Source organism: Trachurus trachurus (genome assembly GCF_905171665.1).
Source record: "Trachurus trachurus genome assembly, chromosome: 13".
NCBI classification, from domain to species: Eukaryota; Metazoa; Chordata; class Actinopteri; order Carangiformes; family Carangidae; genus Trachurus; species Trachurus trachurus.
In genome coordinates this window covers 13,732,707-13,746,521 of record NC_139892.1, presented here as the reverse complement: position 1 = coordinate 13,746,521, position 13,815 = coordinate 13,732,707, and the positions used below count along the sequence as shown (strand labels likewise).

At 43.1% G+C, this 13,815-nt stretch overlaps 1 protein-coding gene across 1 annotated transcript in view; it reads left to right on the top strand.

Annotated features, from left to right (window-relative positions):
- lrrc75a (leucine rich repeat containing 75A) overlaps positions 1–8,506 on the top strand; it is a gene marked incomplete at both ends in the record, with an annotated part of 74,267 nt that extends 65,761 nt beyond the window's left edge. The window contains 2 exons of the mRNA XM_083985826.1: positions 4,968–5,241; positions 7,829–8,506. Of these exons, the coding sequence (XP_083841952.1) occupies positions 4,968–5,241; positions 7,829–8,506 (952 nt within the window). The remainder of the gene's footprint in view (positions 1–4,967; positions 5,242–7,828) is intronic.
- Between the last annotated feature and the right edge of the window lie 5,309 nt (positions 8,507–13,815).

Below are 13,815 nucleotides of genomic sequence, written 5' to 3'. Positions count from 1 at the left end.
GCCGGTAGTCTGACACTTTTTGATACCGCTATTCCGACACGTCGTCTTTTTTTTTTTTTTTTTTTTTTACAGCTGCGATACCCAGGCGCGTCTCTCTCTCTCTTTTCTTTTCAGCATGCCTATCACTGGTTTGATGAGGGAGTGATGTTCTTAATCTCAACAACTAAACTATCAAGTCACAAACAAAACTGACACACATGATAAACAAACAGAACTATGCTGCAGTTTGTTTGTCAAGTTACCCTGTCACCTTCAGCACCACGGACAGCGCCGCGGATGAGCCGCGGAGAGCTGCATCTGTGAGCGTCTGGGTTTAGGGCCAGGGGCCTCATTTATCAAAACTGTAAGTAAGCAGTGTAAAACTACTGCTACTAAATGTTTTGCTTAGGCGTATGACGAAAAGACACCCAAAATATTTACACCTTTTTCAGATCTATCAAACTGTGCATGCACAACTCTCCGCAATTTCTCTTTGATAAATCAAACTGGATCCAAGAATGGTGCGCAGTTGAGCATGTGAACACACCTCCACCTCCGGAATGCCTAGACACAACCATATATGGTCAGCACGTGCATATTAATTAGCCATGTGCGCTCTGTGGAGCGGCAACAAAGTGACAACAAAGTGACAACGAAGACGAGCGAGATACATGGCATCGGGCAATAAATCAGTCAGAAAAATGATCTTGCATTTTAATAAGCTACAATAAAAACAAAAACCTCCCAAATCTCAACAAAAGGGAGCAGAAAGAAGAATAGTCTTATGTAATCTGCCCCTTTATCCCAGAAAATCTTTTTTTTCTTCTTTTACCTATGTTAAAGCAATGTAAAGCAGGATTTCCAGGATAGTTACCATTACTTTGAACGCCTTTCCACTACACAGTTACATCTCTACTGGACTCGGTTTAGGTCATTTTCCATTACAGCTGAGTCCTTCACAGTTCCTCCTCAGGGCCGCGTTGTCTCACTCTTTATTCTCTCGTCAGCTCTAAACGTGCACCTCGTTAACTCAGGTGACAGAATAATAACAGTCTCAGTAGCTGCAGATCAGCGAGCCCTGCTGCCGGTGTGTTTTTAAACTTGGAGGGTTTGTTTTTTCTTCTCTCTTATAGGCCTATGTATTTGTGTATGAGAAACAGTCTCTCAGATGAAAAAAAAAAAAAAAAGAAGGACACGTCTGACTATAACGTAATCAATCAATGTCGGAAAAGCGGAATGTTTGAAAAATAGTAAAGTGCTGCTACTCCGACAATGAAAAAAAAATGTCGGAATAGTGGGACACTTGAAAAATAATGTTAATGCCGCTATTCCGACAATTAGAAGTCAATGTCGAAATAGCGGCATGTCGGAATAGCAGCATGTAACCGGAAGATCCATACAGATCCAAGTGGAGGTGGTGGAGACCAAAAACAGAGCAAAAAGGACAAAGATTATCGAATTTACAAACCAAACAAGCGTTTCTTTGTTTTGTTTTGATGTGTAAATAATCCTTTTTCCTGAAACATCTAATTCGATGATGATTCGTCGAGGTTGGATTACATAAAGCAGGTTTCACTTTGTACCAGACCTTGTTATCACCCTGTTTTTTTCCATCATGCTAATTTTTGAAGTGTGAGCTCATACACGGGTAACAGCTGCAGCAGATGCTTCAATATCCATATTTCCCCCCGCAGGAAGTGAGTGAAGGTGCTGGTGGTGGTGGTGGTGACAGAGATGCAGCGGCAGCAGGAAACATAATCACATCCAGCTCTGTGGAAACCTCGTTACTGCTTTTTAGCCAACTACCGGAGTAGAAGTAATACGTTTTGAGGCGTTTATCTCACTTAGATGTAAATACAGATTTATGTTTGCACCTTTCCTCTTTTTTTTTTTCGGCCCACGGCGGCGGATGTGTCAACCTTCAGCCACAGTCTTGTTTCAGTCGCATTGAACTGGAGATGAGTGAGTAACTGCAGCAATAAATCGCAGCAGCGTGTCGAAGTGACCTGAGATCACAGGCTGTTTGTTCCCGGGAGACGTCTGTATGGAATCACAGGAAGTAGCTGACGTTCTTAATGGACAAACACAACGCAACAGCATCCACACTGTTGACATGTTTTACTGTCATGTCGAGGCCACGGGCAGGAAAACAGAAAAATAAGAGAGAAGTGAATGTGAAAGCCTTTTAATGTAGGAATGTGACACAGTGTCATCGGATGTGAATAACACTGTATTTTTCCTACCTACTCACATCTGTGAACCCATGCACTTCTGCACACGTTTCATGTACTGTATTAGCATTTTATGATATTGACTCTATTCATTGTAACAGTGTGTGTAAAGTGTTGCAGACAGTTGTATTCAAACCAGCTACAACATAAAGTGGTTCACTCAAAGTGCAGCAGTGATAATATAATAATATAATATTAGATGGCTATCTGCTGTATCTGCTATATTTTTCTTCATAGAATTACAAGTTAGTGTTGCAAACATGCTTTTATTTTGAAGGTCGGCTGATGTTTAAGGGTCCAATTTCACTTCCCCTAGTGTTGATTTGTAAGAAGATTTGTTTGTGGTTTTAAAAATCCCAAAACCATCTCAGTGTAGTTTTCCATCTCCTCTCTCAACTTCTCTCTGGAGCTCTAGTAGCAACAGGTCAGCCAATCAGAAGACAGGAGACTCTGAGCCTCTCTTCTGATTGGCTGACTGTTTTCTGAGCAGAAATCAGAATAAAACACTCACAGAAACCAAATCCAGCAAAGTGTTGGATGGATGGTGGGTCCAGGTGGTGAGGGGGCGGGGCTTTGGGTGACTGCTTTGTTGTGACATCACAAAGTGACAGGATGTCCTGACTGCTGGTTTTAAGGCTCAGTTTCTGAATACAGGCTGTTGCATTTCTCTGTGGACTGAGGCTTTGATACTTTCACAGTATTAATATAGAACCTAGAGCTGCTTTATAATCACACTACACATGGACATCTACCTTTATACTGTATGGAGCTTTAACACAAACATCTACTGTATGGAGCTTAAAAGCAAACATTTTACTTTCAGTGGAGCGTTTTCACCTCGTGCTGTTGTTACTCTAACTCACTCTGTAAAAGCTTCTCAGTAGTTCCCCTCATCCTCACTTAACCTCAGTGCAGAGCCAGAGGCAGATTCAACAGGTGGTTTTGTCGGGTAGATCAAGGTCGACTTGGACGGGTTCAGGTTTGGCAGCAGGTAAGGCAGAGGAGAGGGCCAGAGGCGGTCGGCCCATTAACCTTCCCCTTCATTCAAAACAAACGCCGCTGCTGCACACGGCAGGAAGAAGGCACAGGTGTAAATAACAGAATAAATCACATGGTGGGGTTTAATTTATGCCTGTGTGTGCGACGTGTGTGTTTCTGAATTCGGGGTCATGCTATTGTGCAAGCTCATGAATAGAAACGGAGCCGGCGTTCATGTGATTGGTAACACCTGTGTTTCTATGGAGATCTGTCTGCTGTGGAAACTGAACAGCGATGGTGGATTTGTAGCTGCTGTTTCAAGCTTAGCCTCCAGAATAAATCCAAAAATACAACACAGTGACAGATGACTCTGGGTGACCCCTGGGAAAGTGAGTAAAACTTTTTTTTTTTTTTCCTGTGGGGCTAAATTTGACCCCTGGTCTCCTGCTTCGCTTCAGGCGGCTCTGGCCTAGATTCCACCAGTGTCTGTGGTACGTGAATAAATAAATATATTCAGCTGTCAACTGATGATCATGGCTGAATCCCACAGTCTGTACCACACTCACATGTTTCTCCACAACCTCACATGTCTGTGTGTGTGTATGTGTGTATGTATGTGTGGTATTTTTATGGACCGGACCACAGATCTGGATTTTATATTTAGATCGCTCAAAGGTCCCATCATTTATATATTCTGTAAACCTGGCGGATATGTGAGTGTTATTTTGAATCTGATACCGAGAGAAGCGTTCAAGTCAGTCTGCAAAATCCATCTCCTCATATTCAGAAGGAATTTCAAGTGTTTGAGTGTCGCTAACGTGCTTTTATTTTGAAGGCCATCAAATGTTTTTAAAGGTCCCATATTTCATAAAATGTTCTGATTTATTTTAAGTCTTGAAGAAATATTTATTATTTTAAGAACCTGAAACCACCCCAGCGTAGTTTTCCATCTCCTCTCTCAGCTTCTCTCTGGAGCTCTAACAACAGCTCGGTGTCAGCCAATCAGATGAGAGGAGGAGGCTCTGAGCCTCTTTTCTGATTGGCTGACTGTTTTATGAGTGATCCAATAAACATAGAGTAGATTTCAGAATAAAACACTCAGAGAAACCAAATCCTGCAAAGTGTTGGATGGATGGTGGGTCCAGGTGGTGAGGGGGCGGGGCTTTGGGTGACTGCTTTGTTGTGACATCACAAAGTGACAGGAAGTCCTGACGGCTGGTTTTAAGGCTCAGTTTCTGAAGGCTGTGTGCATTTCTCTGTGGACTGAGGCTTTGATACTTTCACATTATTAATATAGAACCTAGAGCTGCTTTATAATCACACTACACATGGACATCTACCTTTATACTGTATGGAGCTTTAACACAAACATCTACCTTTATACTGTATGGAGCTTTAACACAAACATCTATAAAACATGTGACCTTTAATTCTTTCAGACCCAGATGACCCAGTTGTTGTTGTTTTTTGTTTGTTTTTTTGGTAGAAAGTCTCATTTATAAGTGGTTGAATTCATCATAACCTCTAGTACCCAGTGCTCACATAATGAAAATGTAACAGATCTCTACAATTACACGCGTTTTTACATCATGCATTGTTCTTCACACAGAATAATTGGCTGTTAGTTTGGGATGTGAGAAGTTACAGGTTTTATATAACGTGTGTACAAAATGTGAGGTTATTGTATAGAAGTATTATACGGATTCACTATTTATAGTTCATATAAAACCTACAACCTCACCTGCTGCTTTCTGTTCCTTTGTGTGTGTGTGTCTGCAGTCTGAAGGCGGTCCTGTCGACCCCTCCGTCCACCGGGGCCTTGGACCTGTCCGGTATCCCTCTGACGGCCCGGGACATGGAGCGTCTGTGCGCCCACCTGCAGCGCCACGCGTCCACGGTGATGAGCCTGGAGCTGGGCTTCACCGAGCTGACGGACGAGGCCTTCCTCCTGCTGCTGCCCACGCTGGCCGCCCTGCCGCACCTGGAGACGCTGGCGCTGAACGGAAACAGGCTGACGAGAGCGGTTCTGAAGGAGCTGACGGACGCTCTGAAGGTTGTTTTTGTCAGATTTCATTACAAATAGAAATTACCCCTTTGCTTTGCTGCTTTTTGTTCCTGCCACTGTTTGTCTTTGGCAGAAACCACAGACTTTGTACCTGCAGATCTTAGAAGTCGTTGAAGCCACAGAATCCAAATTTAGCAAAACAGACTCCAGGTGAGTCAGACCTGGACCCACCGCTGATTTAATCTCTTTAAGCCTTTAGGCCTTCGCTCATTTATGTTTCTACTGCGTCTTAAGAGCCGTGAAAATCAGGAAACTGAGGTACGATTTTCACAGGAGGAAACAAACAACAACAATAACAATACAGAGTCGTCATGTTGTTCTTTGTATTTACTGCTGAAATCGACCTGTGGGGGCTCAAACAACACTCAGCGTCCCTGTCAGATTACAGGTAAAAACAAACAAAACACATGGATATAGAGCGGGGGTCAGACTGAACCCTTCCCGTCCCCATCTCATGCAGTTGTTCTATGTTTTTTTATTCACCTGTTAAGATGCTAAAGAAGCTAAATCTCTGAAATCTCTGAAAACAAATGATTGGTTCCCTGTGAAAGGTGTAATGCCAGGATCAGACTACATGAATTCAGGACGATTTTCACACAATTTTGTCGTGGTCGACACATTTCCAGCGTCGTACCCGATTGTAAACGTCTGGAACGACGAACAGACATGTAGTGTAACATAACTGGCGATCAGCAATTTTGTGTCTAGGGTGCACTACGACGCCCCGACAGGTAAAACCACTGATGCGCGTTGCCTTCAGGGACAGTTTTTCATCAAGCAGTCTCTGTATTTCCCTCTAAAACAACTCTGTCTGGTAACGTTCTGTTATTATCTCATAGCGTGGTGAATGTGCAGGTCACAACTTGTCCACCAGAGCGTTTTGGAGTTGTTGGATTGTGTATTTGATGAGTTCGATGAGGGAAACCAAGAAATCCCATTAGTTTCCGTAGCGTAGCTCTGAGCAGCTCACGGCTCTGCTCCGCCATTCTAAAAATAGCTTGCACCGACAATTAAAAGTAACAAACCTACTGCTATGACTATAGGGATTATGGCAATGGGCCAATTTGCCAAAATGTTGAACTATCCCTTTAACTCTTTCGCGACCATTGACGAGTTAACTCGTCACAGCCTGCCGAACGTTCACGACCATTGACGAGCAAACTCGTCAAAACCATTTTTTTACAGATTACGATAATAGACACTCTGAGGTACCCTGTGTGTGAATATGGTAGTCCTCTGATATGTAAAACTGTTTTAAACTAAAATCAAAACATAATATTTTTTATAAACTGTGTGATCTTGGTTTTGTTTGAGTAATCGTTCTCCTTGAATGCTGCTCTGGGGACAGCGTGCAGCGCTGTGCGGCTGTCGGCTACAGTGTTGCGACTTTCTCGCTGAATCTGGCGACTTTCCAAACCCTCTTTTGACAAAAGCGACCGACGACAAATGTGCACTCATCGCCGGCCAGTCACACAGCAGTGTCCCGGAGCTGCTGCGCTGCAGCCAGAGACCCACACCGCTGCACCGCTGCTCTCCAGGCTGCCACACCCCCCAGATATGCCTACAAATATATTTATTTAGCCGTAGAAATGATTTGGGAGACATGCCACACTGCAGAGTAGCGGTAAAATGAGCAGATTGCCACTTGACACAAAAGTGCGTTTTTCTCTGAAACTAGAGCGGGAGCTCCGTTTTTGGAGAAACCCAGCTCTCTTCTTCTACTTCGTCCTCACGAACGAAACGGCGGAAAAACTCGCCGTTTTTTCGTGGAGCACGTTGTAAAGTCACTCTTCAATCACGTGAAGACCGTTTGTTTCTAGGTGACGTACAGAGTTCGGTTCGACGTGAGATAAAAGGTAAACAAATAGCCAAAAACATGTGGTCCTGAGCGGATGTGCTGAGGAATTAGTGTGGTCGCGAAAGAGTTAAGGTGTATACATGCTGGAGAAAGTCAAATTCCAATCACCTTATCTGGGTGTCTTAATCGGAGTTGGAGAACTCTGATATTAGTCGGACTAACGCATTTACATGCACTCAGTTGTCCAGTTATAGTCGGATTAAAGCAGAAGTAAGCGGAATATTTGTGTTAATATAAGTCTTAAATATCTTCCGACAGCAATCACTTACATAGAGTGTTTGGTCTGAAACACGGGTCTGTCAGTCACTCTGCTCTGCTGTAAGCCGAGGAGAAAACTTTCCTTGTATCCTACAACCTTTATCCAATGAGGAGAGAGAACGGCATAAAAGGGCGGTCCTCTCTGTGTGTGTAGCCAAGGGATGCGCGTGAATGTGGTGACGTAGGGACGAGGGCGGGGACTGCTAACTCCATCGGCTGACAGGAAGTTAGCCAAAACGACCGGATCGCTTACTTCTGCTTTAAAGGCAATAATTTGGTTTTCTCAAGTGTCATGTAAACATACTGAGTGCTACAGCTGCACGATGGTCTGTGAACTCGCGCAGGATCGCGATCAGTCGTGAACGATGATTGGTCGGGGTCAGTGTTGCCAGTCTCCTGACCAAGACACTGTGATGGTTTAATCTTTTAACAACGGCCTGTTGGTGTTTTCCTCTCCAGGACCCCTGCAGCTTCCCCAGCGTGACGTGGATCGACCTGGGCAACAACGTGGACATCTTCTCGCTGCCGCAGCCCTTCCTGGTCAGCCTGAGGAAGCGCTGCCCCAAACAGGGAAACCTTCCCACCATCCTGGAGTTCGGGGAGAGCCAGGCCAGCGACCCCCCCGAGCGGCTGAGGCGTCTCGGTGAGGAGGAGGAGGAGGAGGAAGGGGAGGGGACGGACGACACGAACCGGACGGAGAGCATGGACGAGCTGCGGTCGGAGGTGGAGGAGGAGCTGGACGGCGAGATGGAGATCGAGGAGATGATGGAGGAGCTGCTGGACTTCGACAGGGAGGTGCAGGGGAAGGAGGACGAGGACGAGAGCATGTGGACGGTGGAGGAGCAGAGGAAGGTGGCGGGGAGGAGGCGCGGCGGCGGCGGCGGAGGAGCGAGGCGGGAGGAGGAGAGGGAGAGGGAGAGGGAGAGGGAGAGGGAGGCCAAGAGGAAAGAGCAGCTTCCAGCGGGGAGGAGGTCCACGTCCACGGCGGCGGTCATGGCGGCGGACGACGACGACGACACCCAGAGCCGCTCCTCCCGCCTCTCCTACTCCAGCCAATCGCAGCACTCCTCCGGCGCCGTGGAGCCGATGAGGGTGGAGGAGGACGAGCTGAGCGACCAATCAGATCACCTGACCTGACCTGACCTGACCTGATCGATTGATCGAATGATTGATTGATTAACGGATGCTCCCTACACCGTCTGTTCCCCCCTCCTGTATCGATCTGTCCAAAAAAAACCGGCGGCGACGGAGGGAACGTTACTCGCCGTGTTCACACAGCGGCAGATCTGAGACCAGCTGAGTGTTGGTGACTGTGAAAACACGAGAAGATAAGGAAGAAGAAGACAATCCACTCAAGCAAGGACGTCTGCTTTAACCCAAACTGACTGAGGACGCCGACACATTTAGAGAAATAGACTTGATTTAATTAAACCACGTGAAGCTTTTTATGTACAGAATGTTAATCTTTATTCAGGTCCTTCCTCCTGGTAACCCCGGTAACACCCACATGTGCCTGTAACACATCCCATAACTGGTTTTTAAAAAAAAGGTGTAGAAGAGATGATAGACCAAGCCAGAAAATATAGAAACGGTGACTCATAGCTACAGAAACTTTCTGAAATGTGAAAATGTTTCTGCCAAAAGAAAAAAAGAAAAAAATACTGCAAATGTATAAAATATCCTCCTACGTAGCCGACTGTCGCCAGATGGACGAGAAGACAGACAGACAAGACAGGAGTCAGGAGTCAAACCGACAGATTTGAAAACGAACAGATGCACGAAAATAGTCAGAAGTAAACAACTTTAAAAAGAAAGACGGCTCCACGGCGTGGAAACACAACAAAGTGCCCTGTTATTGGAAGGAAAAAGGGCTCCGTGGTCTGAAGTCGCCATGCGTCCCTATACAGTAGCCTTTTTCTTCATAATAATAAGAATAAAAAGGTGTCACTTTATAACACACTATTAAGCATTAATAAATACTGAATTCTTCATTTATAATGCATGAATACTCCTAGTTTATAAATACAGTTATATATATATATATATTATATAGTTATTAGTGCTTATCAATGATGAGTAGGCTAAAACATTTTTAAAGGTGTTCAGAATGGCCTTCTTCCACGAGTTTCCACGTGTTGCCGCACGAGTTTACCCGAGTAAGGAAAACGAATTTGATTGGTCGTTATCGAGCGGACGGGATATTCAATGTTTGGGGCGAGACCGAGCTCGGTTTGTGTGTGTGTGTGAGTGTAACGTAGCTCCGTTAGCTAGTAGGCTTGCTACGTTATAGCTTGCTAACGTAGCTAGTGAGGCTAAGAGAGTGGAGTACGGACGGAGGAGTTTGTGTCGGTGGTGGTGGACGAGTCTCCTCCATCTGCCCCTCGTTTTTCTCAGATGTTTGATTGACGGATGACGGATCCAATAGCATTGGCTGATGAATCGTAAGCAACGTGACGCATAATTTGTGCGCCTATCCAATGCGAAGAAAAACTACCCCAACCCGGATTTACTCAAAAATAGAATTTTGCACGAAATTTGGGCTACATCGTCTGAGTGATTACACTAATGTTACCCATAGTGGGCTCAAATTCAATTTTCTTTTCTGAATACCTATGTTTATAAACTAGGCTATCCATGTGTTACAAATGATGAATTCAGCATTTAATGCTTAACTAATGCTTAATAGTGTGTAGGCCTACTTATTATAAAGTGTTACCAATAATAATAATCCAGGTTGTGTGTCACTCCACCGTACTGTACTGTACAGTGCTGTGTTTATATATAAGCCGCAGATATCCTTATACACTATGTAGCTCTCACCCACCATGTGTCACTTATAGTCCATGCAAAGCTTTAATTAAGGAACAAACTGTATTTTTTGATGTACAGTATAAATATATATATAAATTAATATAAATATATATTGTTTTTAATCTGTCCTGGGAGGGAGGAGGCTGGTTGTTTAGATTGTAGATGATCCACTTAGGCTACCCACAGAGGAACACCCACGCAATTCAAAGGAAAAACATATTTGTTATTCATGTGTCCTGGGATGATCCGATCAATATGATGTAGTATGTGTGCATGAGTGAACGCTGCAAACCTGGGAGACGCTTTATTATTTCTCACGCTGAGAGAAGAAGGTTTTATTGCCACAGAGAGGAGGTGGAGAAATATTAACTCCTGTACAACAGAACGTCATTCTAAAGCGGTTAAAACTTAATAAAAAGCCTATACAGTGTAGAGTATGTACACTGTAGTTCTCCCCAGACAGCTGTCCCTGTGCACTAATACATTAAAGATGAAAGCTTTTTTTCTTGTGATGTATAGAGGCTTCGCTGTTATATAACACAACTTTCCCAGCAGCCTCAGCAGACTCCATAATGGACGACTGGACGTCCTTTCATGGGCTGTGTAGAAAAATGCCTGGAAGAAAGATGGAACATGCTAGAAATGTTATTTAATAGAATACAAAGACGCTAAAAACTAAAAAAAAAAGTGTGTCAAAGTGTGTTTGACACTAGTTTTTAATGAGTGTCATCAAATAACCCAGAAGGAGAGTATTAGTTTAATTTCATATTTTAAAGGGGCACTAATTTTACAGTTTACCTCTCCACGTATAAAACACCTGTAATGTCTCTATGGAGTTTGTGGTAGACCTTTAATTTACAGGCCGCTAATTATGTGATAATGTGAAGAAATAGCCAAGAAATAACAATTAATTGTGTAGTAATGTCAAGAAATAGCCTAGCAATAATGGTCAGTTTGATAGTAGTGTCATGTTTTTCATCCAGGGAAAAGATTACACATGCTTTTCATGCTTTGAATTTTGTGTGAAAGGCCAGAATTTTTTTCAACCAAGTCCTTGTAATTGACCATTATTTCTGGGCTATTATATTTCTAAATCACAGGAGTGCCCCTTTAAAATATTATAGTTGTAGCTTGTTTATGCAAAGTGAAAACAAACCTCTGATCAGATCTGACAGCCACTTTCCCAAAGTATCACATGTCTTAGATTCAGGATAAAGATTTTATTCAATCCACTTTATGATTAGTGACAATTAAAGGGGACATATTATGCTCCTTTTCCACAAATTAAAATAGTTCTCAGGTGTCTTAAAGACATGTCTGTGACATGCTTTGGTCAAAATACCCCAAGGATCAAACATCACAATTTTTTTTTCATCCGTTTAAAACTGCCATGTTCAGAACGGCCGGTTTCAGTGCCTGTCCCTTTAAATGCAAATGACCCACTTGCCCCGCCCCCTCTAGTTGCTACCTGTACTCACAAGTAGGGGTGGTAATATGCAAATTCGAAAACTAATGATATCATTGGAAGACAACTGAGGGAACAGCTAAAACCACGTGGATTTCAACCTAGGGAGCCTGAAAATTACAGATTTTGGGGGCCGGAAGGCAAGTTAAACACCCAAATATATGTTAAAGAGCCTTCAAAAAGTTCCATAATATGTCCCCTTTAATGGAAAAGTGTCATAACGCAGCCTGTACCAATAAAATTCTTCCTGGTTCCAAATAATCACTAATAATGGAAATTTTAAATGAAGGAAACCTCAACTTTAGAAAATATTCATAAATATTTATATAATATCTGTAGATTAATATTGAAATGATGATGTAAGAAAGCTTTCCATACAGCAAACACCCCCTTGTGCCTCACAATAGACGTTCACTTCTGCTGCAACAACAAAAAAAAAGAAAGAAATGACCCTTTAATCTGCCTTTAAAATCAGCCAGTGCTGCTTTTGTCCCTGCAAAATCAAATTTTCAAACAAAACAGGTCGTTACGACGAATGAGCCCTTTAAAGCACAGCGGCCACACGGGCTGTGGTGCTGTACAGTGACAGTGGTGGTGGTGGTGGTGGTGGTGTACAAGCAGGGCTGAATGCACCACCATCATCATCATCATCATCATCACACACACAATTAATGTGAGACGGATGAAGACTGACCTTGAAAACCATGGTGATTATCAGTATTTGAGCCCATTGTATGGAAGGATGTCAAACAGAGTGGGTTCAGATTGTGACGTAAACGTTTGGATACCACCTGCATGCAGATGTGACAGTGTGACCCACTGCTTTTATAGACGGTAAAAGGTTTGGACCTTGTTCTCAGGGTCAGACTGACTCATTGTGGGAAGCTTTTAGACTCTTATCTCAGGTTTACTGTAACAGGACGGAGTTGGGGATCCTGGGGGATTTGAAGGTTTGTGTAGACGTTTCAGAAATGTCCTGAAGCCGAGCACTTGTCTGCTTTCATGTTAAGGTCACTTGCAAATCAAAGCAAAGAGATCACAACTGGAATTAGGCGGATACATCGACACTGATGTGGGGGCTTTTCATTTTAAAACCTTTCATCCATCACTCAGTTGTCATGCAGCTTTGAAACGAATGGATTCAGTGCAGACATTTTTCCTGGACTCCTCGTGCAGTATTTTGATGCCACACGAGCACGAATAAACATGGTTTCTTAAAGGTCCCATATCAGTATAACGAGATATTTCCATGTGTAGTGTGATTATAAAGCAGCTCTAGGTTCTATATTTATACTGTGAAAGTATCAAAGCCTCAGTCCACAGAGAAATGCAGACAGCCTGTATTCAGAAACTGAGCCTTAAAACCAGCCGTCAGGACTTCCTGTTACTTTGTGATGTCACTAAGCCCCGCCCCCTCACCACCTGGACCCACCATCCATCCAACACTTTGCGGGATTTGGTTTCTCTGAGTGTTTTATTTTTGAAATCTGCTCTATTTTTATTGGATCCCTCAAGAAAACAGACAGCCAATCAGAAGAGAAGCTCAAAGCCTCCTCCTCTCTTCTGATTGGCTGACAGCAACCTGTTGTTAGAGCTCCAGAGAGAAGCTGAGAGAGAAGATGGAAAAATACACTGAGATGGTTTTTAGCTCTCAAAATCATATAAAAGATCAACACTTCAAAAGAAAACATGAAAAGCATAAAATATGGGACCTCTAAAAATATCCCCTGACCTTCAAAATAAAAGCATTTTTGCAGCACTCAATAACTTACTGTTCTTTTGAAATTTAATGCCCATTAAAAAACTTGAATATAAAGAGATTTCCCTTTATTTGAGGTGAAAATATCGACCAAAAGCTCACATATCATTGATTTTATCATTGTTCACTGCAGTTTTGTGTTGGTAGTTTTACTTTACCAGGTGTCTATTGTTTGACTCCTTGTATTTGTCGCCACCAGCTGAACGACTATATCCCATCCATACGTTATAATGAGGCCTGAGATGATCGTTGTTGTGTTTACCTTTGGACTCATACACAGGAAGGGATTTATGAATGCTTCAAGTGATCTTCAGATGCTGTGTGTGTATGTCTTTCTTTTTTTTTTTAAAGGGAAAAAAAACTGCTGATATTATTGTGAGATGTAAAATAAAAAGAAACAGAAACATGGTG